The 26,746-nt window shown below is 43.3% G+C and overlaps 1 protein-coding gene across 2 annotated transcripts in view; it reads right to left on the bottom strand.

Moving 5' to 3' along the window:
- Positions 1–26,746, bottom strand: part of asic2 (acid-sensing (proton-gated) ion channel 2) — a 99,776-nt gene that overhangs the window by 36,018 nt on the left and 37,012 nt on the right. Inside the window, exon 1 of one of the 2 annotated variants that reach the window (XM_086133580.1) lies at positions 10,970–12,242. The exons of the other annotated variant lie outside the window; for it this stretch is intronic. Within the exon in view, the coding sequence (XP_085989706.1) occupies positions 10,970–11,638 (669 nt within the window). The 5' untranslated portion in view covers positions 11,639–12,242. Of the gene's footprint in view, positions 1–10,969; positions 12,243–26,746 lie in introns of those variants that run through there. 2 annotated transcript variants of the gene reach the window in all.

The raw sequence follows: 26,746 nt of genomic DNA, 5'->3' as shown, positions 1-26,746 counted from the left end.
AGCCGACAAAGTGACAATAAGGTAGAAGGAAGGTGTGGGACCGCCCGAAGCGTCACCAAGGCAACGCTGCTTATCAGCATCAGACTCGGGTGATGGACTTGGGGGGGGGGGGGGGGTGAGCGTGGGAACAAACGAGCAGGAAGTGAATCCAATCTGTGAATGTAAATTATTCACATTGTTTGGTCGCCTGCCCCAGTGCGGCTGCCAAAGCCAGTTTGACTGAGCAACTTGAAATTTGGTCAGCGCGTCTATCATGAGCAGACTCACAATAAAAGTCTCAAGAAGCCAGAATTGAAAAGAGACAGGACGTCTGCCATTTTGGTTTGCAGCAGCTCTTGTAGGTACGTTTGGCCATTTCCAGGATTTGAGGCATGTCCTGTTATTCGACCTGTGGCTCTCAAACTTTTTACACCGAGTACCACCTAAAAAAAAATAATCCCTCCAAGTACAACCATAACAACAAATATTAGAATTGGTCATCTCCACAAGGATCTTGACCAAAAGATTAGTGTGATGAAAGTCTCACCCTGAAAACATTCAAAGGTGCTTCCCGACTAGCAGCTTTAATTGTGTTTGTATGTCTGTTTAGTGTGCTTCTCCTAACGACTTTTAGGAACTCATTTGGAAACTTCTTGCTCTTCTTTCACGCAGATAGCTGGAATTAAATTGCCGCTCGGTTGCTGAGGCGACCAACAGCCCCCCTCTTGTTATTCATGACCCATGTGAGGTGAGCTCCTCAAGTATAGAGTAACAAAAAAAAAAACCCAACAACAACAACAAATATGTTCCCGCTCTGCCTGGTTCGCCAAACAACTCCCAGGAACCTCCCGTGTGACTTCTCCCGCTCTGCCGGCAAATTGCGCCCCGAATGGTCACGGCAGAGATTCCAAAGAACATCATTTGCGAGACGGATGCCAATACCAAGTTTCGTAATCCGCATCACTCGCCGGGCACGGGTGGCGCCGGCTCATTACGTCGACTCCCACGGGTGTCTTTGGCATGAGTCGGGAAATATGGACACCCTATTAGCACGACTCCCGCTGTGCGGTGCTGCGACAGCGCGGGTCAAGACACGTGGGAAGGCGGTAATCAAAGAAGAACCGCCTAGCAGACTGAAACGAGCGGAAAAGTGGCAATCACTCATGAATGAGGCCACGAATGCAAACAAACTGCAGTGAAAATTCACCAGTGCTTAACATAGCTTATATTAATACGGCCACGGGGAGATACAGAAAAAAAAATTGCATTTCCTTTTAGCAGAGCATAAATGTTGCGTCTGCAATTACGTTCCATCAACATCTGGTCAGCATACCCCAATGGGGACGATAGAATATGTCAGGAAACCTTTAAATATGCGTTTGCACCAAACAACCCAAACATGTTTCTGCACCCTAGCTTCCACAAACAACTCAACGAAAGTTAGCCCCTGAAAAAAGATGAGCCACTGCTTACACTCTACTGCGATGTGTGCCCACTTGACGGGTCACCAGGCACTCCAGAGTAGAGATAGACCACCCATATTTTTTTCTCAGAGCCGATACCTACGCAGATTATTAGTCGTCAAGGAAGCCAATCAAACAAAAATAATTCCCAGGTTAAGCAGCATCTCTGTTAAAGGCAACGGACAATTTAAAGAAATAGTTCCCTTGAAGTTAACAAGCTTTAAAGTGACCTCATATCAAACGTCAGATTTGAGGTTTTTAAAAAATATTTATTTCTTTATTTATTTTATGTCCGTTACTGATATTTGTCAAAATGACAAATATAAGCACCGATAATCGGCCCCAGCCGATCATCGGCCTAGCCTTAAACTAGAGACCATATTTGGACACAAGCAATTACAAATACACTTAAATGACTTTAACATTATTAGGCTGGCACTGGTGCAGTAGCATCAATTGTATACTGTGCTGTATACAAATGAGCTTCGATCTAGAAAGTTTACTCCCGCCAGTGCTGTTTGACATTTTACGTTGGGGGCAGCAGCATGCGCGGCTCCTCGGGAGGTTACTTAGAAGGTCACCGAGACAGATGTATAAGTTATGATGAACTCTTGCAGTTTAAAACATAAGATGTCAAATTTGTTGGGGAATGTTTGGAAGGAGAATTCAAGAGGCGTACACAAAGTTTGAGGGTGAATCGGAGCATTTGAGTGTGGGACCTTCATCACACACAAAGCATTAAATGGCCACTTGGAAGCAAAAATGGCAGACTTGCTGTGTCTTTTCAGGCACAAAGACTGGGTTCTTTTTGGTTTCGTAGCTTGTCATTAAACTTTTCCACATTGCTCCGCTCACCATCAATGACAAAAGCTCAACTGAATGACACCATCATTCTCTCCATCTGTCGGGTATTCATCGCTCAATTAGGTTGCAATCGGACAAAATCTCCAGGATGAGTCTGTATTAGAGTTTAAAAATTCTACTTTGAGCCAAAATGGAAGACTTTGTGTGTGTCATTGGGTATGGACTCTTGAGCATTGTTTTTATGCGTCTCCTCATAACAGACAAACCAATCAAATTTCACGTTGCTAGGTGAAAACTTGCTACATTTTCAAACCATTCTGGTGTGAAATCTTAACCAGCGATTCATCTCACTTCGTCACCATAAACCAACTATACACAATGACAAAAAACGTCAATGATTTGACATTTGATGTCGCCCACTATATGTACTTGGTAGCGACAAGAAGAACTCTCTTGAAGGAATTTATCTTTCAAGGACTCCCAGAAACCGCCAAAGTGACCCTAAAATGCTAGCTTCAAACCAAACTAGCATACACCCCGTGTCTTTTCTCACGATAGACATTACTATTACATTTCATGTTACAAAATGAAACTGGCTTCAAGGGCTGAGTTTTCAAAAATAATAATAATAATAATAATTTACGGTCACACGGAAATGTCCAAAATGAGATTTCAAAGTGATCTGCCAAGCAATCAGAAGCCATCGCTGCAAACTGCCTCCCATTTTCTTTTCCATTATTTGCAAAGAAGATGACGAGCAGTGAGCGCTTCAGCTCATTCAATTATTGACAGGAGCTCAACATTTCCTCCTTGTTTCTCTTGCAGTTTACCTTCACTTTCCACCTTCCTCCGTGATGCCTCTCTAAGGACATTAATGCTAAGGTGCTAAAAATGCACTGAGTGGGAATTGAAGTGAGGGGCAACTGCTTCTAATCTCAAGGCTGTGAGCGCAAGGCTGGAAACTCTTCTCGTGAAAATTTCTTTTTTCCCTTTCATTTGGAAAGAAAAAGTTACTTTTTCCTCATTTTTTGACAGATAGCAGCAAAGTTCCTCCGACGGGATCGTCCCCAAAGGGCTAAGTTGCGTGACATTGATAAAACAGCAAAAAAGACAAAGAGGCTGCTCTGTCATGGTGTCATCTGTGCGCCCAAACCCCCTCACATGGTCTCAGTGCTGATCAAGAATGCAAACAAAAGGGGCGAGTGTATGGGTAAAGATGAGGCAAGCGCCTTTTCCAGGACACAGCACAGCCTGCCAGAAATGAGAAAATTAAATCAAATGTTCACATCAGTTCGGGTCATAAAACACGAACACACTCGAGTTTTTATTTGCATGCAGCTTCAAATCTGGCTTCACTTGATGCCCAAAACAAAACGTAAAATATTTGGGCTCATCCAATTCACACTTTTTGTGCGACTTAAAGTCCATTTTCCGCTGACTGACGCATTTCCTTTTTCAAAGTCAGGTACTATGAGGTACAATATGTAAATGCTAGAAACCACAAGTATGTCATGGTTAAATACCAACCATTCAAAATATCTGGCCACTTTGCAAGAAACGCCGTTTACTGCAAAAAATTAAAACAAATACATCACAATGCTTCAAGAAACATTCAAGTAGTATGCCTACCATTTATCCGGTAAATTAAATTACTATCTCAATTTTGTTTATTTTGAGGCATAATTCCATTTTTTCACGAGGTGGCAGCACACGATTGTGTTTATCAAAGTAAATTTGAAAGAAAATGAGAAAACATTAAGTGTTTGAAGATCAGGTTCTTTTTGCTGGGGCAATAAGAGATTGCGTCTATCATCCTGTGTTTTACGCCAACAACAGATTTCGCTTTATTTTACAATCTAAATCCTGGGACATGATTAATGAAGTATATTGTGAGATAAATACATTTTGTTAGTTGGGGGCGGGGGCAGTGCTTTTTAGTTTTTATTTTTTCACTGTAACCAACATTGAGAGGTTGATATTGTTATATTGTTTGTACAATATTTTTGTCTCTCCATGACTTACTTTGGGGATGGTCTAAAAATGTAACCACTGTGGCAGTAGGAGGTTACATTTCAGTGAGTTACGAGCTTCGTCACAGGACAAATCAACAGAGAAAACAACAATACTGTAGAATAAAATCCTGCTACGTAAGGGGTCTAATACAAGAGCACAGTTGAAATAAATGTATTTTATCCCAAATGGCAAACAGTGCATTGGCGCTTTCACGTCCCATCGCCTTCAATGAAGAACCAAGTCGCCAGAGGGGAGGAGTCGAGCACATAACTCTTGTCGCTCTTTAATTGCATCGTGCAAGACGAAAGACGCTTAAGGACGACGGGCCGATTAGCAGCGGCCATTTGTCCCGCTCGGTCGGCTCTTTCTGTGGCTGTCAGCAGCAGCCCCCAGGAATGAACGGGAATACGGTGACCCCGTTTGGGGCATCAAGAGTCTCAGTCGACAATTCCTCTCGGAAGCAATGAATGGTCACTTCGGCAGTCGCTGACACTGAATCAGAAACGTTCTGCTTTTGGAGCCTTGTAACTTTGAAACCCCTTTGGTCTTAGGAATGCTTCAAACATTGCGATTAGAATTTGGCCAATGTGATGTATTTCTGTCTTCCTCATTGTTGATTCGTGAAGACTGACCTTAACTGAGGTAAAGGGAGGCCTGCAGTTTTGCCTCTTGACCTCCTGGATGAGTCATGGCTATGCTCTTGGGGTAATTACTCTTGGCTGGTCACTCCTGGGAAGGTTTACTACTCTACATTCTCAAATTTGTGGATGATGGTTTTCACCATGATTTGCCGGAGTCCTCAAAGCTTTAGGAAAGACTTTGCTGTCGACTGAAAATGACATCACAGTTGCTCAGGGCTCAGCAACCGGCGATCAGGGCTCGGCTTCAGAAAACGTATTCCGCAAACACAATATGGATAAGAAAGCAGCGTTTAAAATTATTGTAAAGAAAAACCTCGCGGTGACTTCATCTTCAACGTTCGCCTTCAACTTTTTCACACTGGGTCAGGTACAAATGAAATCACCGTTTAATAACTACATTTTACATTTATTTGGGTTATATTTGTTTGATGATCTTAAACATTGAAGTGGGGAAACCAAGCAAAAAAGTAAGAATTTGACAAGAGGGAGAATGCTTTTTCAAGTCACTGTATGCACGCCGCCTTCAATGCTGCCTCTGATTTCGGCTAACCTGCCGCCGTCTTCCATGTTCGCATTAATGAGCCGTTAACCTCAAGCATTTAGCTTTTACACTCGGCAAAATGAACAAGACATGAATTTGGCATTTTTAAGACCTTTGGAAATCCGATTGAAATCAGTGGTATTTTTAGGATAATTAAGGAAAAATCCAAACTATCCACTCTAGCCTCATTTCTGAAGCTACTTTCTTACATTTGATGCTTGTGTGGGTGTTTGCTCCCCTAAGGACCTGAAAGTGAATAAATATTAGCGTGGTGGGCGTAGCGCTATAATGTAAACATGCTCTCCACCCAATGTGTTTCTTTGAGGTCGAGCAAGGAGCATTCGCTGGTACGATCGCAATAGCAAAAAAAAAAAAAAAAAATCAATTTTCAAACGTGCTGAGACCAACATGACTGAATAATGACATTTTGGCGCGGGAGCGCTTCTAATAACCTCACCATTTATGCAGCACGGTGACTTTATGAATGCCAACCACGTCCTATTTCATCATCCCTGTTCAAGGTTGTCGCTTTTCACCTGGAGATGGAGCTACCTGGCCACGACATGGAGGTCCCGACGGCAAATTAGAAACCATTATTTTCAATCACAACATGGAGAAAGCTCTCCAGTTGTCAATACTCTGGGGGGAAATTGTTTTGGGGGCAGAGCGAGGGGGCTAATAAGATTGCAGTGAGAAAATGGAGCCCGGCGTGTGTTTACTTTGATCCGGATCGATATGGCACACGGTTTCCCCCCATGGTGTAAACCGCTGTGGAAAAAAAAAGGTCATGGCGAACACGCGTAGAGCGCATCCTTCATGACTGCAGATGTGCACTTAGAACTTGACATACCCAACGCTACGTGACGGATTCAAGATGCGTCCGTTGTTACACCTGATAAAATTCCCAGCCTAAGAAAAAAGTCACATACACAAAGGAGATGATTTCACATGCGATTGTTCCACTTCTGACACACACACACACACACACACACACACACACACACACACACACACACACACACACACACACACACACACACACACACACACACACACACACACACACACACACACACAACAGGAATCCCTTTACGATCCGCTGAGTGCCTCATTGGTCTCTGAACAGTGGCCTGCTAATTGGCAGCCCACCTGTGACTCGAAGAATCAACTGGCCACTAGCCAAGATGACAGCTAATTTGGGTAGCATTCTCTATTACACAACCTGCCCGATTCCAACCCATTTTCAAGGTCAGAAACAGTCATGCCACCTCGTGAAAAACCCTGTGGCTGACCATCCCACTTCTGACACTAAAAACTGTATACTGACTACGAGCTAGGGTATTTGCATAGAAGCCAGATGGCGGCGTGATTAAATTCCCCATCATACTACCTGCCATGTTCCAACCCATCTCCAAGCTGAAAAACAATTCTCCCATCCTCAAGTGGCTTTCCTCATGACCGTTTATCCCACTTGTGATACCACAACTCTGGGGGGAAAAAAAACCTATACTGGAATTTTCCCGCCACACTACCATTCCAACCGATGTACAGAATCACGTACACCCCCCCCCCCCCCCACCCCCGTCTCAGAGTGGTTAACCCATGACGCCAAACATTTGTCGGCATGGAAGAAGCTGCACTCTGACTGCCTCAAGGATGAATTGTGGAAGATACCTGATAGCATTCATCAGAGTTATTTTCCAACAAAACAGACATATCTATTTCAAAAGTGCAGTTTTTGCCTGTAAGTCACAATTGGCCTTAACCTTCACCCTCATATTTACAAATACATCATCTCGGTGGCAGAGTGGCATATTTGACGCTAAGTGGTCCAAAGTGATTGTCGTCTTTCCAAAAGAGACAACAGGCTTAAATAACAACAAAATGTGAAGAACACAACTTCCCTCAGGGTGAATCATGCTAAAAAAAAAAAAAAAAAAGAAAAAGTCACCTTGAGTGCTTGAAGAGAGAGAACAATACTCTCAGTTATTAGATTTCTGAGTAGATGCTGACACAAGGTGAGTACCTTGGGGCAAACAATAAATGAATAATAAATAAATTTAAGTGGTTTGCTTCCATGCGTGTTGCCGAGAATGTGATGAGGCGTCAGGCTGTTTAAGTGGTCGTGGTTGGCTGGTGGCTCGATAGAAGAGACCAGTGAAAAAAAAAAAATCTAACACCAATAGATTTATTGATCCTCCACTTCTTTGCTTCCTTCTTTGTCTTCTTCCCCCAAGATGAGATAATGTAAGATTCCCGGTGAGACTCGATCCAGGCCAACTTGCTCCCTGTTTAGTCAGGATTCATTCTGAGTTACAGCGCTACAAATGCTGTGATAATGAAAAGGACCTCATCAAACTTGTGACTTTCAGGTGGTGGAAGATTTTAGCCTTAGACCCTATAGAGCAGGAGTGGGCAAAGTATGGTCCACAGCTCACATCGTATATGAACTGCACAGTTCTAGCATGTAGCTAGCTAACTAGCATCATTGTTCAGGTAAGGATGTAAACACGTGACTTAAGCAGGCCTTTTCAACAAGGGTATGGATCAAAAGGACATTGTTTAAAAAAATAAATTTAAAAATCACATTGGGAATTTACAAAATGCCCCTGTTGTGCAGCTTCACAAATCACACAACACATGACCTCATTTTCAACAACTTTTTCATGATGAAGCAGCCTGGTGTTCACGTGTCAGAATGAAATCTAATGGAAGCGCGTACTTGTTATTAAAGCCCTTTCAGCGGCGGGCTGATGCACCTCGTGGGCTTTCGGGCTGGCGGCGCATAAACACAAATACAACAATGCGAGGAGAGAGAGAAAAAGCGGAGTAACGCCTACACAGGGTCCAACTTTTTTGGTTTTCCTCTTCGGCAGTTTTGAACCACACGGGAGCTTACGTCTTACAAGTGAGAAGATGCCAGCAAACACTTTCAGTGCCAGGCTGGCTTTCTGTTGAAGCCTCAAATTTGCTCTCAGTTATTAGATTTCTGAGTAGATGCTGACACAAGGTGAGTACCTTGGGGCAAACAATAAATGAATAATAAATAAATTTAAGTGGTTTGCTTCCATGCGTGTTGCCGAGAATGTGATGAGGCGTCAGGCTGTTTAAGTGGTCGTGGTTGGCTGGTGGCTCGATAGAAGAGACCAGTGAAAAAAAAAAAATCTAACACCAATAGATTTATTGATCCTCCACTTCTTTGCTTCCTTCTTTGTCTTCTTCCCCCAAGATGAGATAATGTAAGATTCCCGGTGAGACTCGATCCAGGCCAACTTGCTCCCTGTTTAGTCAGGATTCATTCTGAGTTACAGCGCTACAAATGCTGTGATAATGAAAAGGACCTCATCAAACTTGTGACTTTCAGGTGGTGGAAGATTTTAGCCTTAGACCCTATAGAGCAGGAGTGGGCAAAGTATGGTCCACAGCTCACATCGTATATGAACTGCACAGTTCTAGCATGTAGCTAGCTAACTAGCATCATTGTTCAGGTAAGGATGTAAACACGTGACTTAAGCAGGCCTTTTCAACAAGGGTATGGATCAAAAGGACATTGTTTAAAAAAATAAATTTAAAAATCACATTGGGAATTTACAAAATGCCCCTGTTGTGCAGCTTCACAAATCACACAACACATGACCTCATTTTCAACAACTTTTTCATGATGAAGCAGCCTGGTGTTCACGTGTCAGAATGAAATCTAATGGAAGCGCGTACTTGTTATTAAAGCCCTTTCAGCGGCGGGCTGATGCACCTCGTGGGCTTTCGGGCTGGCGGCGCATAAACACAAATACAACAATGCGAGGAGAGAGAGAAAAAGCGGAGTAACGCCTACACAGGGTCCAACTTTTTTGGTTTTCCTCTTCGGCAGTTTTGAACCACACGGGAGCTTACGTCTTACAAGTGAGAAGATGCCAGCAAACACTTTCAGTGCCAGGCTGGCTTTCTGTTGAAGCCTCAAATTTGGGTTTGTTCTTGTCAAGGGAAAGGAACGTTTTAAATCGGCTAAATCAATCTCCTGACTGAAAACCCAAAGAGCAGGCTATCATTTCAATGTCAAAGATAACTCGATAAAAGTATTTCGAGGTGTAACCAACATGAAAAAGCCGTCTTTGGATTTTAAAAAAAAACAAAAACGTAAAGTGGAAGGTTTTGTGGGTTTTACTTCAACCCCACAGCGTATATCACAGATTGGGTGTAAATGACCCGTGACGGCAAACCACCCACAATGGAAAAATAGAAGTGTTCCAATACTTTTAGAGGAGGCTAAATATGTACATTGTCAGTTTTTGTTCACAGACCTCAGTTTGCGGCTTTCTTTTTTTTTTTTTTTCCAAGGACTTTTCAGCCAAACCTTTCTTGGCTTTTGAATTAATAGGTCTGCGACTCATTTTGCGCTCAAAAGCTTTAACGATTTGCTGGAACGGGAAGTCCAAACACTGTGTGCGCCACTGATTTACACGTGCTTTTATGGACTCCAATCATTACAAAAGCGCCAACCATTCAGGTGATCTGGAACAGCTGAGACATTGCAAAATTTGGGTCTGTGCAGGCGTGGATTACATTTGTATGAGTTAGAGGTGGAATCAACACGAAAAACAGATCAATGCCAAAGGGTATGAAGAAAGAAAATTGTGATTTGTTTCGTCTGGTACAAACATTGAACAGACATCTGCCAAATTTATGCAAATTGAAATTGTGAATATGTTGCAACGAAACTGAAAAGCTCAACAAAATGTTTGAGTTTTTTTCAGAAAAAAAACCCCTAGAATTGTAAATCCAAATGCTTCTTGGGTTTCCTAAGAGCTGCACACTTGGCAGTTTTTAATCACAACGTGCTTGTTTTTGTTTGGGGTCAGATTCTGTCATTTAGAAATTGTCAAGATGGCCTGCAGGTGTTCATCAGTGCGGTGACTCAAATGTCATGCTGTGTTCGTAATGTCGCAATCTTGAACCGCGCGGGTAGTGATCGGAGGCACTTATCTTATGGTACGTAATTTGCAATGAGCTTGTTACAAGCTGAAAAAACAGAAGACTAACCTCACTTCTTTTATGAACTAAATGTTTTAAACAAGGAGTAAGTGTATCTTGAGTGTAGCAAAGGCCATATCCCAGACTTTATCTGCTTGTTATCCGGGCTAGGTCCACGCTATTAATCAAATGGCTGTATGGGCAGCGTGTAATTGGCATAATGGCTCGGAAATGGCCCGCGACACGCTACCAGTAATGCATAAAAAAGGATGACGACTAAAGCTGTGGAAAGGTTTTTCGACGAGCCAATGAACTTGGTTAGTTCAGACTTCAACCCCATAGAGAACGCCACCGATGAGGCATAAATGATACATACCGACTAAACCGGTGGAAGGTTTTTGACTGGCCAAAAACCTAAATCCGAGAGAACGTGCCAGTGATTTCGCATATATGACCCTTGATTTACTGAAGCGGTGAATTTTACGCTGACAAAATCCATCTCCCGACTTGAACTCAATAAAGCACGGCGGCACAGATGACGTTTTCTCGAGTGAACTTACAGATGAGAAGTTGTGAGCCCCACAAGGTTCCCCTCTGTACTTGCAGGAGAGCAGCATGTCATCGAGCTGGTGGCTCAGCCGGTCCATGAATTCCAAGTTGGTGCCCTCAAAGTTTCGGGGTGGCAGGAAGAGCCTGAAGTCGGATAGCTTGCCAAACCAGCCTACGCGGTCCTCCTGCAGCAGGTCCAGGACCAGGGGCCGGACGGTGCGGTTGGCCAGCAGCAGGCCCAGCCAGTGTCCGGCAAAGTACAGGTCGCTCTTGGTGAGCTTGTAGAGGCGGATGGGGTTGTTGTTGCAGATGGTGACCACGGGGAAGGCCAGCTCCTTGGCCCACTCGGTGTGGACCCGAGTGTAGGTGGGGAAGGACATCCAGTGGAGCAGCCTGTTGGAGGACCAGGACAGAAGCAGGCCCAGGCATGTGCACAGCGCCAGGAGCCAGAAGACTCTTCGACCCAGGGAGCCGCGGGGGACGCACACTTGCCTCAGGCCGTGGAGGCGCGTTCGTGAGAGCAGAGCAAAAGCGAGCGCCCGGGTCGCCCCGCGCCGCCGAGTTGCCGTCGGGGACCGATGACGGCGCCCCTCTCGGGCCATGACCGCCGCCCACAGGGCTCCTACAACCGCGGGGACGGCGTCATTTCCCAGCCCGGCTTGCGGGGCTGTGGCCCACATGTAGCTCCAGGGTAAACGGTAAATCCACACCCGGATGAACGCCCCGTTGGCCGGTCGGGGACGGACACTCCCCCTTGAGGTACCGCCGTGCTGGTTCACCGAGCGGACCCGTGGGTCCCTTCTGACGCTGCCGACTCAGTGGAAAGAAATTGAAGAGCGTCCGCCGCTGCAGCTTATGTGACAGTGCGCGAGAGACGACGCCAAAGGAGGAGGAGGCAGGACAGAATACAAACCAGTGGGGGGGGGCTGACAAACGTGAGATGAGAAGGTAATGAAATCAAGGAGAGCGCAGAACGGCTTCGTTCACGTTCTTTCGTCTACGGCTTTCAGCAACAGTGACTGGACTCACGGAAGCTGATTGGCAGTCCGCGTCCGCTCAAGCGGTCTCACTTCCGTGACTTCCACGTGCCGCTCCTCGCTTGGACGGAAAGGAGCTTGGCAAAGCCACGAAGGTCTGGCGTCCGGGAGCGAAGCAACCACAACCGCACGGCAGACGAGTTTGTCCTCGCGAATCCTTGGCTCGCCTTCTAAAAATACTCCAATCCATCAACTCCACGCTCCTCCTCTTCGTCTTCTTTCCCCACTTTCCCTCACCAGCCTTCACTCCCCGACTTCCCCTCACGTTTGGCTCCGCTTTCCCTCCTCTTCAGCTTCCCGCAGCACGCGCCGCGCGATTTGAGCGGAACCCCCCCACCCCCACCCCACGCTCTCCCCGCCACTGCGCTAACTTGCTCAAGCACCCTTCACCCCCACCCCTTGTCCTTGTTTGTCTGCCGCCGCCGCAATGAAACATGACAACGTGTGTGGATGACAATGAAATAAATCATGTATAAATAAATGTCCAATAAAATGTTTGCAATCATCTTTCGTGAGATTGGAAAGTAATCTAAGTCATAAATACGAAAAGTAAGTAAAAAAAAAAACAATACATATGCATATTACAAATAAATACACAAATATAGCACATAAATAAAGATTTGATAAATCAATATAAAATAAATATGAACTGGATTAATGATAAAAGTGAGGACCTACGTCGACAAAATAGTGCATAAATACTGAAAGTATGAATGTAAATGAATACATGACGTCAATAAATTGCTAAAAATATGACGACAATAAATGCCAATAATTAATGAATACAAATGTTAATAACCTATTAAATGCAAATATTATAAATACAAAACGCCGGGGTCGCTTCACTTCATTGAGCCAGCAGAAGGCTCTGTGTGGCTTTGCTTTGATGACCCACGGTTGTTTTGTTTTAAAAATCAAGACCTCCTACCCTCGCCTTTCTGCAGTTGAGTAAATAAACATCACCTTTGGTGGCCTGTCAACAAAAAGACAAGAAGCGGGCAGGAAACTCTTCATTTAAAAACATGTTTTGTCTGCAGAACTGACAAATGTGCGGCATCAGAAGGGTTGGTCGCGCTCGGAAGACTCAAACTCTCAGCCCGAGACCAATCAGCTTGAGTGCTCGTCCATGAATCCAAAACAATTTTTTAGACCACAAAAGAAGCAAACAACGGTGTAGCTATTTTCTCTATGACAACCCGAGATGTCGGGGTCAGGCAGGCTACGTTCACACTCCAGGGCGTGATACCCAATTCTGATTTTTTTTTCCGTTAAATCCGCTCTTTTCATGTTCTCGTTCACCAGACAATATCAAAGGCGTTAACCGAATGCGTCCGTGATGTGACACGCGTGCACACAAAGCATTACATCGGGTGACAAACACAAAAGACGACACGCCGAAGTGTTTTACGGAAGTAAATATGACAATGACTTTATAATGAATTAGATTATTTCATCACGTCAATGAGAGTCAGCTTCTACTTATACATAAACATCAAGAGTCTACTGCGATATGGAGCCATATAGCAATACTGGGCAACTGTCAACGATAGCAGGACGATTTTAAAATGTGCCACAGTTGCTTATTCTTTTTCTCTCTCGCTCGTGTCAAAATGCTGAATAAACAGAAAAGAGAGTTTTTATTTGCGCACATCAAATATTTCATGGCTCGCCCTTTTGGACCTGACCGTGTGCTTGTGTTGCCAATTCATTTTTCTTTTTAGACAGCGCTGCTCGGTATTCTAAGGCTGACGCCACCCAGGGAAAAAGACAAAATGAAAATCTACAATGAGCCCTTATGACCTTCGTAAAGAGCACAAGCTGATAAAATGTAAATGTATTCAGAGGTTAACCGCTGTTGATGGCAATTAAAAGAAATAAAACAAATACACGTTGCTGATGCCTTTTTTTTTTTTAAACAATCACTAAACACACACGTCTCTAAATAGCTACATTTTGATTACAAAAAAACAAACATAATGCTGCAAGCGGTAAGCGGCTAGCACAAGACACGAACCTAGCAGTCTTGGTCTTCACTCAGGGGTCATTTTCATGAAGATGGACTCAAATACGTCAGGGTACAATTTTCCTTTTCAAATATGACAGACGGTTAGACGTAAATCAAGGTCCTTTTGTTTTCGCAATATGGCAGTATAGCCGTTAGCTAACACAGTGTTAGCGCCAGATGCGAATGCAGGAGTCTCTCAATGCTCTGAAACATGCAACAAAATCTAGAACAAAGTTCGCAAAATAATAACTTCAGCATGACATCAGCGTTAATGTTAGCATTCTTCCAGAGTTAAACTTAAATAAAAATGTGGGGAATGGAGATAATGAACTGACTGCACGTGTAATACTGAGAAAGGTCAATTAAGTATTAGCGTGGCTCACTAGCGTCACGGGAAGTCATATGTTATAATGAGAGCAAAATGAAAGGACGGCTAATCCCGACTGAAAAGGCAGAGGTTGCTAAAATGCGTAGCTAATGCCCTCATTATGAATTATAAATTTGAAAAAAGCCTTCTTATGATAATTTCGTGGTGTCATGGCAAAAAAAACAACAACTTTGGTTAACGAGCTGGACATCAGCCTTCATAAGCCTTTCACACAAAACTCGCTGAAACTGGACACTGCAGTGTTGACACACAACTACATGCACGTTATTCTCGAGGAGCATTATTAAACGTGTGGCGCATGGACGTCACTGAGTGTTAGAGGATGCAGCAAAAGAAATAGTTTAGCCCTCCGGGGACGCTCTGTCTCACGTGCTTGTGATGAAGGAGGCGTTGGGGGCTGTGTCTAAAAGGTCAGCGTATAACATCAACCTTCAGTCTGAATGATGGCGCTGACATTTCAACAAGAGCCCCGCCCACAATTCACTCTGACTGTGGAGATGGGTGGCACATGTCATGTTTCTGCATACGTTTAATGTATTTTAACTCTTTAGCAAACCCAACCAACCAAGATAATCCTTCCCGATGTGGCGGTAAATTCAAACTCCTGTTCTAGGGTTATCATCGTGTTGCATGCTGGACCGGTGGTTACCACAACTTAGGTTCTGAGTTTTTTTTTTTTTTGTTGTTGTTTTTTTTTGGGGGGGGGGGTCATTATGTGCCCTGACACTGACTGGTGACTAGTCTGTTTGCAGCAACCAGGCAGTCATGATATGGCCTTAAAAAAAGGGGGGGCGGGGGTTATTTTTGACTCAAACATGGCTTTTTCTTTTGCTTTTTGGTGTCAAATCAAATGGCAAAGTCGCTATTCACAAGTTTTGCTTTTATTTATTTTTTTTCGCCATTCTGGAATTTGCTTCGCCTCTAACCAAACAAACCTTGAAAAAAAATGAAACTGAAATAAACAGAATATAAATACATAATGTGAATAGAAGCTCTTTCTTTGAAAAAAAAAATAGTTTTGCCAAAACATGTATGTAAATGAAGTAATTAACTCCGTGATTGCCTTCCAGCGGGCTCCTTTATTTTTTATCGTACGGAATACAATATGAAAATGATTCCCTTCATGTTGTCAGTCTCTGATTGCAATTAAAAGTCGGTCAATTTTGTTGAAAACTAGCCACGAGAGAGGTCCGAAAATTGGGTAAATATAGCAGCCAAATCAAAACATTTGCAACACTGTGTTTTTGTTGACGACAACATTTCCAAATTGCCTTCTCTGGTTATCGTGTTTCATTGCTCCATTTCATCTAACTAATCATGTGATCCAGATCCAGGTCCAGTCTTTTTTGAGCGGCTGCCAAGCTATCTGATGCTGACTCACGTTGCCAAAAAAATAACCACAATGTGCTTTGAGGCTCTCTCCAATTTGCTTGCAGTTTTAAACAAAGAAGGAAAAAGAAGAAGAAACAAATGGAGTAAAGAGCATTTCTTTTGTGTGTTGCTTCCTGCTAAGTCGCATTTTGTAAGCAACCACTTCCCCCTCCCCCACTTGCTGGGTCTTCACCGATCTCATCAATCAACAGCCATGCAAATCAACGCACCATGAATAGGTTATGATATCTGTGATGACTCCTCATTTTATAATCAAGCTCTCTATTCAGAAGACATCATCGCCAGTCAGATCCAAAAGGAACAAGTTGACACTGACAAGAATCTGAAATATAAACGCATCACATTTGTTGATTTGTGCTCATCAAGCTAATTGCTGATTAGGGGAGCTGGAGGCTGTCCCAACTGACTTTGGGTGAAAGGAGAGGTACAGCCTGAACTGGTCAGCGGCCAACTAACTGCAACAAACAAGCACTCACACTTCTGTTCACGCCTAAATTGTCCAATTTAGAGCAGTGGCGGGCAAACTCAAAAGGCCACTTTACCGTACATTTTTTTTAAAAAGAACAGAAGGGGCAGAGGTCATTCATAGATGGAAAAAAACCTTTTGACCCATAAATTCAGATACGGATGCAATCCTCCTTTCAAACAAACTTTAGACCGTTGTCATAGCATCGGGTAATAATGTCTTGGCTCCAATTCCCTCCACATTAGCTGTTTGTGGCCTTAATTAAAGCTCACTGTTCCCTGACAATCCATTTGCGCTCCGTCATATGCTGCCATAATCTCTCACCGGGACAGGAGGAAAATCCTCCTCGGTGGATGAAGCGGATCAGCGGAAGCCTTTGAAGTTTTGTCAGAACATCCAACCGCCTTGAAGATGCAAAGCTACGCCGATGAACGGAATGTGTGAACAGTTCAACGTCGGCAGCAATTTCACACAAGGCTACACCGCGCCAGGCCTGATGTGCGCGCACGTGTGAATACATTATGTTCATCTCAACACTTTCATCTTCGAGAGTTTATTATGCAAGACTTTATTATTCAGTACAGTGACTCCTCTACAGCAGCCGATTCCTTTCAATACACATTACAATTGACACTTAGCATATGAGAGATCATTGAAATCGAAAAAGTTAGCGTACAACAGAACTTCACGATCCTGGATGCTCTCTGGGACAAAATCTCTTTTGTAAACATCACAGACACTTGAGCATCGTTCTGCGACATAAACGGATTCAACACGGAGGCATTTGCGAGGCCTATATAGGTGGCAACGCGTTTTAGTTAAATAAGCTAATTAGCACTCGCGGCCGCCCATGGGCTTACCAGTCAGAGTGGCACTTTTCCGCTCAGTTGGCGGATCTTTTTGAGCCAGCAGCTCAGGGCCATTCGGCAGCATTAAAACAAACACACTGGCTGAGATGATAATAATGTAACCACAAACGCAAACACTCAAAAAATATGTTTTGGAACAAATTCGCGCAGATGCGGCGCGGAAAATAGCAGTTCCCCAAGTGGGAGTTTGTATGAGTCCACTTCAAACCAAACATGGCTGAATTGGTTTTCAATTCTTTGCGCGGGTCCTTGAGACGTCTTTGTGGGTCTTGTTATAATAAACACGTCGACCCAATTCAATCAGGGAAACTAGTTTTGAACGATACATTTATTAAGGGGTGATCCTGACGACATTTGCTCAAAATGGCTGGCTACCTGTTCAAAGTGGGACATGGGTCCCTTGGACCTTTTCGTGCGTCCATGTTGTTTGGTCAGGGGCAAATATTTTCAAACTTTACGGGTGTAGCTATCACAAAAGTGAGTGAGTTTTGGGGAATATTGCCTGGTACGACGAGGAAAAAAATAAATAAAAATTCTCCATGATTAAGACTGGCGAGTTTTCAAGCATGTTGTGACCTCTAAATATTCCAAACACTTTCACCACTTTAACCTTAATAAACAGCAGTTTATTATCGAAGCGGCCTTACTGGGTTGCTGTGAATATTCCAAGCCAAAAGATGCTATTAGTTATTCAGCATCACACACACAAACGAGTGTTCATTTCCAAGCGAGAAATCAGTGAAAGGTGACGGACGGTGAAATCAAAAATTCATCACCGAGCAAACAAATAGCCTCACAGTCCAAATTGATTCATTACCGAGATGCCGCTCCTCCCCCATTGTTGCCGTTTGCCATTGAAGTTGACATACACCATTTCAAAGTGATAAAGAGGAAAACAAACCAACGGACATTTTAACAATAGGACCAGACAAAAGCAGCACACAGCTAACCTTGGCGGGCCTGGCAGACGCAAAAATAGAGGCTACGGCAGATGCACGTTTGATTGGTTATGGTAGGCTCGGCGGCCGAGTTAGCATATCGCACCACGCGGACACAAAAATGTCTAGAAGTGTGAATCTGAATATGAATGCTCATTTGTCTACACCTGTATTGCGCCACCTCTTGCCCAAAGTCAGCGATGATGGTCTCCTTCTTACCTGCTACCCAAAGGATGATAAGCTCTATAGAAAATGGATGTATGAATATCAGACTGTGGCAACAGAGCATCAAGATTGAGGCTGACTGGCAATTTTGGAACACATTCTAAATACAACGCGCAGTCTCTTGTAACTTACTTACATCCAGTTGAGACACGTACAGTATGACGCAGTGCGAGATGGTGGCAGCGGTACTTAATTTCACACGTGACTGAGCAACAAGGTGCACGAGGCAGCGATGGCTTCTCAGAGCGGGGATGTGCAAAGAAAAGTACAATGGCGGACTTCTAGGTTCCAGTTTGAGAGGTAACTCAAACCACTGAGTGGAAAATGAGCCATTTCAGCAATTCCGCAGAATGACGATCGGACTTTGATTCAAACCAGCACGCATTAGACCACGCATTTCTTGACTCACAAAAGCAGCAACAATAATGTATCAAGAGTAAAAATGTACAATTTTATATTCGATCAAAGTTTTGTGGGGGGCACTTTATTGTTTGTTGTTGTTGTTGTAGTGGTGCTATGATAAATGTGAAACTGCTCGATTCAAGACTAAATTGATTTGGCTGGGGTAAAGAAAAGAAAAAGACTCCTGCATTTATCCTTCAAACTATTTGTGGAGTTCAAAAGTTTCTAAATTACTGAGAGACTTAAGCTAAATGACACTTGTCTCCCTTTATTCTTATGAGACGCGTGCTCATGCAAGACTTAGACGTAAGCAAATTTCATGAGACTTCCTAAAATCTCCTGAGACTTGGCCGCAATCAGGCACGACTGTCTCAAATCTCGCGAGACTTGCGATAAACGATGTGAGACTTTATAATCTCGTAAGACTCAACTCTCAAGAGACGTATAGTAAATACTGCAAGACTTCCTCAAATCACAAAAAGCATCCTGTAATCTTGTCAGACCTGTGCTAAAGCATGCAAAACCTCTTCTCATTTTATCAGGCTTGTACTCAAACTTCAAATCACCGAACCCTAAATGACGCAAGATTTTCCCACATCTTGCAAAACTTGCAATTGCTTACTTTAATTGCACAAGATGACCTTTCTGCTAAATTAGGCAGCACTTCTTCAAACGTCAAACAGGTTTCTGCTAAATCATGAGAGGTTTCCTAAAATCTCGTGAGACTTGGACAAATCTCATCAGACGACCACAAATGTTGTGATGGCTGTGGTAAATACTGCAAGGCTTCCTCAAGTCGTATAAGAATTGTGCTGGATCGCAGAAGATTTGTTTATGATTTAAATCTGGCAGGACTTAACTCAAAATCTTGTCAAGCGTGTGCTAAATCATGTGAGACTTCCTCAAATCTCGGCAGACTGGCTCTTAATCGCAAGGGAGTTCCTCAAATTTCGTGAGACTTCCTAAATCACACTCGGGTTACTCAAAAGTGGCAAATTGTTTTCAAGCCTGCTCAGATTTAGGATTAATGGCGCAAGCCTTCCACAAATCTCACGAGGCTTGTGCTGAAGCAGTCAATACGTCCTCAAATCCAATCAAGCTCGTGCTAATTCATGCGCGACTACTTCACGTATTGTGACAAATACGCTAAATCAGCCACAAAGTGCACTGAATCACACAAGACTTCCTCAAATCTCATGAGATTAAAAATAGAAAAAAAGGGGCTGACTTTTGCCATGTTGAGTGAAGTAAACATGCACGCCACAGTCGCTGACGTCTGGCAAGAAGAAAGGCGGTGAGGGTGAGAGACGGAGAGAACGCTGGCGAACATGATGACCACTGACCTGACAGAATATGTCGGGCCTCGGAGAGAGAATAAGGGTGGGGGGCGGGGGGGCAACCTGGAGGCCAGCGAACACCCCCGCTCGGCCTCATTAAACCAAAGCTGTCAGTGCAGCTCTCTAACACCGCAGCTGTGTAAAACTATTTGTCTTCAATCTGCCTCGGACGCACTAATTAATTTAGAGCAGAAGAATCAATTAAAAATGATCAGCCACCCGTGGCAGAACTTCTGCATACAATGTACGCAGAGCCAAAAAATAAATAAAAAAGAAACAAGCATTCAGTAAAATGTCATGTCTGCAATCTTCGAAAGAAATACATTATGACAAAAGAAGAATCAACACAGAGTTAATTCATTGAAGTTAAATGTAAATTAACATTAGCATTGTCGTTATGGATGAATGAAAAGAACAACGTACAAAAGTGACATTAAACATTAAAAATTCCAAATGGTTTCAACAATGATCAACAATTCAGAAAAAAAATGGATGTGTTGCGTTAATTAGCTTTTTTTCCCCTGAAATTGGTCACCTGAAATGTTCGTTTTCGTTCATCTTGATAATTGCTTTATTGTGAGAAATAAAATGTTACGGTTAAAAAGTACACTGGTTAGTTCATTAAAAAATACATGAGAATAATTATTTTTTATTGAATTAAACTATTTTAATCATTTTTATTATTGTAATTCTCACTATAGAGACATATCTCATCCCAAAAAAAAGTACAACTGTAAAAGAAAACGCTTGCATTCTTGAGACTTGGCGTCATCAAACAATCACGTAAAACGTGCCGCATTAATTTCGGCACGTGCTTAACGCATATTCATGTGTCTCGTCAATAATAAAACACACAACAACTAAAACAACATTCACGAAAAGTGAAATTATATATTTGAGGGATTACTTCATGATTGAAAAACATTTACACATTTCACACACAAGTTTTGGACAAATTTTAACGGCAAACAAATCACGCGAGTTTTATGCTTAAAAATAGCAACAGTATGCTCGATTGTCACCCTTGCAATCATGAACAATAACAAGAAAATTTTACTTAGAGGGGGCTGTTTTTATAGCTCTGGCGACTTTCACGAAACGCAAACGAGGCAATGTATGGCCGGAAGCGTTTGCGTCGCACTTGACTTAATATTGCGAAAGTATTTTATCCCCTTCAATGCATGAATATCAATGACAACATTCAAAGTAATGCGGGAGGTGCGCGTTGACGATGACTTACAACTAGGCCACAATATTAAGACTTAACTCGAGTTCCCAAACATTTCGACGTCGAGCTTCCCTGGCGGAAGAACAGCCGCAAATAAAAATTGCCGATGCGAGGCCTCTGTTCTCTCAGCGGCAAGCTGTGAACGCGGCCTGCGTTTGAAATATTCATAAAGCAGATTAAGAGAGAGAATAAAGCAGAAGGAATAAGCCCCTCCGCCTGTCCATTTGGGCAGCCTCTTTCAGAGGGGCGAGAATGCTCTCTTTCATTCCTTCCTCGCCGGTCGGCTTTCCCGACGGCGGCGGCGACTTTGAAATCGAGATATTCTGTTTTAGTTTTGACTGAAAAGAAGAAGAAATGTGTCTCTGTGAGAGCCGCTCTGCTTCACGGGGTAATAGAGACTAGGAGTCAAACGTTTGGGGACGGTGTCATATACTACTGAATGAAACGGAATTTCAACTGCAACGTATGATACTTATAGTGTAAATATAATGTGCTGTACGGATCATAATGAATGCTCTATACAGCGCGAATGCAATATTTACATACCGTATTTTCCACACTGAAAGGCGCACTGGATTATGAGGCGCACCTTCAATGAATGGCCTACTTTGTAATTTTGTACATACATTGGGCGCACATTATAAGACGCATTCTACAATGCTTCCACTAGATGGAGCTACGCTCAAGGAAACGCCAACAGAACGATCAGGTGTCAGTAAAACTTATTTCATTCACTTAACCAACAGCAAGTTAGAACATTGACTCGTTAACGTTGAACTCTCTTGCCGCTGCTCTATTTCCGTGCTCAAGTGCGTAACTGATACACTTAAGTTTGAACTCTGTCAGCACGTCTCGAGCAAGGAGCCATTTTGGGGTCGAAATATTACTGTAATGACCGTACACAAGGCGCATCGGATTTTAAGGCGCACTGCAAGCTTTTAAGAAAATGGAAGGCTTTTAGGTGCGACTTTTGGCGCAGAAAATACGGTAATGCCCGATACAACTGTAATATACATTTGCATCGATGATCTCAAGAACTTGTATTTACCAGTCTGGTCAGCGCTATCAACTAACAACTATAATGTGTTACTGTACTGGGCTGTACAACTCCAATATCGTATATTTTCACATTTAAAGCTCTCGACAACTCTGGTGGATTATTACGATACACAACAGCGATGCAACAACAGATCTGACATTCAGTACACCACACAGTGCCAGTCGAAAGTTTGGAGATGTGCTACTGAACAGGAATGCGTCTGAAAAATAGGTCGACTACCACAGTGTCTACCACGCGGTACCGCATACCGGTTGCTTTTGCCAGCGGGAGCTCTCGTGGTGTAATTAAGGCGATGCTTTCAGCGGACTTGCGTTCTTCATCACACCCACCCGGGTGGAGGCGCATGCCGACTTGTTTAAGAAGCGACAGCGTGTCGGCCCACACACCTTGAAAGCATCACCTCATTATCCTTCCATAGTAATGAGCACATAGCAGTCGGTCGATGGCGCCGGGTTACATAAACAGTTCTGGGTGTGCGGATTCAACTTTGCATGACTTTTCTCGCGTTGCCCTAGGCTTTTAACAATGTCAACAATCCGCGGCAGAAGGCGTCTGTGCCGCGGCGAGGACTTTGTGTCGTGATGTCGGTGAGGACGCGCACTACTCAGTTGTCTGTGAAGTTATTCGGAGCACGCCTAATATTACCAGTTCAATTCACTCTCAACACGCAAAAAAAAAAAAAAAAAAAACAATTTTTTTTTTAAAAAGAAACAACTCGTACAAGATGCACATAACCTACTTCCCAAGCACTGACAACAACATATTTCAAGTTCTATGCAACTCTAATGAAGTTGGCCTTCCATATGTTACTAAAACTACTTTTTCACCATTTCAGTTTTCCTAATTTTGTGGTTATGGCAAAATTGGAGCCCAGTGACGCATTCGGCTTGGGCATGATTTGCCCCTCCCTCACAATGTCAGACTTTGTGCCCCTTCGTTCACGTTAGCGATCTGGCACAACTGTGACACAATTAGCTAGCTAACTATGCCGACATCATCCCAACAATGCGACTTCCTTTCGAATCAACAGGACATCCACTGGAGCCACAAAGACACGCATACGATGTGAAAACAGTCAGCCCATCGACACCCCCCCCCACCCCCCACACACACACGTTCCACAAATTGGTGCCATTTGCACTCACAGAAAGAAAATTGGCACAAAATGCCCTTTCCAATAACCTGAAAGCAGTGCTAAACATCTTGCACATTGATAGGTATTGTGCTCGGTGTTAACATTTTATTAGAACATTACTCATATAGTTCATGTATTTGGTGATCTTATGCTAAAAACTCCACATGCCTCAAATGTGCATAGTAACGCATCTATTGTTCTACACAATACTAGACAGAACAATACTAGACAATGCTACTCACATACAATGCACCACTTCATATCTATTTGTTTTTAACAACGTGAATGCATCACATTTGCATCATTTTTACCAGCTCTATTCACAATAGGGCGCACTCCTCCAAAGTCCAAGTTGAAGAGGTTTTTTTTTTTTTTTTTTTGGTAAGTGCTTTCAAAATGTCTGACCTTTTTTCACAGTGAAAAGCAAAGCATGCGCTCTGCTTTTTGGCAGTGCGGGCGGATTTACAACAAGCTCCTCAATGTGCACAAACTATGTAAACAATAGCATGGAGGGACGCCAATGGATGATTTGCACTCACAAGCCATGGAGTAGTTGGCAGTCCATTTGTGTGCGCGTGAGACCCAGGCCAGCAGGCATTTTGGTCCCACGTTTGCGTGTGAGTGTGGAGGTGAGATGAGTGGTGAACCGTGATGAGGCTGGAGTGAGCTCACGGCTTGCCGCTGTGTTTGCCCCCTCCTTCCTCAGCCGCTATAACATGGCCCTCGTGTCACACACCTCCTCCCCCCCGTCCCCGGTCACCACATCCATGACACGCACGACATCAACACTTTGAGTGGCAAAGAGTATTGGGGCGTAACACAGAAGAAAAATCTGGGAATGGCTAAGATCTCCTGTGGTGAAAAAAAACAATATGATACCGTACATGGCAATATTGTTATTGAATGGTGAATCGATACGGTGGAATGAAAGATGACGATCCATTCCAGTAACGAATCACGTAGTGGTATCGATGCTGGAGCACGCTGGACAACGATACATCACAATATTGATATTTTAGGTTGACTACATAAATGGATTGAGTATTGATATTTGCCGTGGTTGTATTATTACTGGCGGCACGGTGACCGGTCGCTTCGCATGTCCGCCTTACAGTGCAGAGGTGCGGTGTTCGATTCCGACTCCGGCCTTCTCGTGTGGCGTTTGCATGTTCTCCCCTTGCCTGCGTGGGCTTTCTCCGGGTCCTCCAGTTTCCTCCCACATTCCAAACACATTCTTGGCAGGTTAATAGAACGTTTTAAACTATCCCTAGGTGTGAGTGCTATTTCCAGATTGTTTTTAAAAGCTCAAAGGCACTTTTTTTATTTTTTTTAGCCTGTTCAATGCCTCTCACGATGTTCCTGTGAGCTTAGCTTCGATACGAAATGCTGTTTGTTTTTGCCCATTAGTGTCCCTTTAAAATTCTACGCTTGATGCGCTTCAAATTTCATGTTGTCACTCAAGAGAGAGGCGACGGTGAAGAATAAGTCCACCTATGTGTATTTCCTCATATGTGCCCACATGAGTCATCACAAATTCAACATCCATTCTCAGCAAGCTTAGCGTTCAACCACCCCCCACCCCTCCAAAAGCCCCTCGCTCTTTTTTTGGATCCGATATTTCTAACTGTGTAGCTCAACTCACAGAGCTCCGCCTGCCTGCTAACACGAGACGATACCCTCGAGGACCACCGCTATGTCCTACCTAATGGCACAAATATTATGTTTCTTTCATTACCGGCAATAACAAATAATACCCGGGGCTCAGATGTCAACATAAAATGATACAAAGTGTCAGTTGAATAAACAAATCTCCTTTTCTCATGTAAAGCTGGCTCGGTCTCCTGTTACAATCACTCAAAAGCAACGACTACGGACGATACAAACCAGGAAATATCAATATTTAATACGATAGTATCATACGATATTATTAACACAACAACATTAAATATTGATTGCAATGTATCATGTTTGGAACATCACGGCACAGCGAGGCAACACAAATACCAAGTGCTGATATTTTGTTGGCCGCAGCATATACACACCATGCATCATATTATCCATCACGAGCTTGTATCAAAAGGCAAACTTTTGATAATTTCCATGTATCTATTGATACATGGTATATTTATCAAAAAAATGTTCGAAATCGGCTCGGGACTCTGCCGATAATCTGAGGTGGATTGAAAAAAATGTCATCAGGACATCCGCACTAATGATTATTATTCATTACTGTACAGTATTGACAAACCATCATAATATATCAATATTGCAATGCATCTGTCATTTTTCAGGACCTTCAAATAATGCAGGATCATGTATATCATCATATCTGTATCATATCTGTATAACACATCTAGCACAACAAAAAAGGATGTTGGATTTGTGCATCTGCCTATGTTGATGTAGTCCAGAAGAAGAGTTCTTTTCTGGTCTGATGATAAGTTAGTTGTTTGGATGCCAGGAACTCAAAGGCAGCTCTCCGCTTGTTTTCATGGAGTTATCGTTCCAACTTGGCGACGCTTCTGAGGAGGACGAGGGGCGGTTCAAGCTCTTATCGCGCGGCACAAACACTTCTGATGCCCGTGTCTTTGCTGATAAAGGATACAGCGGCGCGCCAGACGCGGCCTCCTCTTTTCGTGCATCGTCCCCATTTCACGCGCGTTAGCTTGCCCTCATTCCAGCATCCGCACGATTCTAGCCATCTGCTTTCTATAGAGCGGCCTGTCCGAAACAAAAGGCTGCGGTGGAGCCTATCAAACGTAATTCTTGTTTATTTGCAATGATATTCGATGTTCTAGTGATTCCGCACCTTCCAAGCTCATTTAGATTTGAAACTATACGTGATGAATAGCAGCAATACCGTCAATATTTGATGATTTATTGAGCGATGCTGTATTGTTATGGCTAACAATAAATGACATTGCAAGTTAATTAATACTCAAGACCATCTGTGGTGAATTTCACACACACTTCCTCATCTCAAAAAGTTCCGCTGGATCGATGGCAGCGGTGAGGATGTTTGAGGAATGGGGGAGGATGCAATAGCATCAGTTCACAGCGGGGTTTCAGCGAGTCTGCCAGGCAATTTCACGGCAGTCAAATAAAACAACAATTGATTTTTTTTTTCTCCCCACACACACAAAAGCGATAACGACCTGTTATGTTACAAGGCGCTTGGAAAAAAAAAACGTGTAAAGGATTGTTTACTCGACAACAAGCTCGTCTTACCGCATCCCACTGTGCTGCCGTTCTGTGTAAATGCCATCAAGTATACAGACGAAATGTCAATGTTTCGCTTTTGGAGCT

The sequence above is a fragment of the Hippocampus guttulatus genome, chromosome 16 (genome assembly GCF_054856545.1).
Source record: "Hippocampus guttulatus isolate MCC_2025c chromosome 16, RoL_Hgut_1.0, whole genome shotgun sequence".
In the NCBI taxonomy this organism is placed as follows: Eukaryota; Metazoa; Chordata; class Actinopteri; order Syngnathiformes; family Syngnathidae; genus Hippocampus; species Hippocampus guttulatus.
Note: the sequence above shows the minus strand (reverse complement) of the source record. Positions and strands in the feature narration are given on the sequence as shown.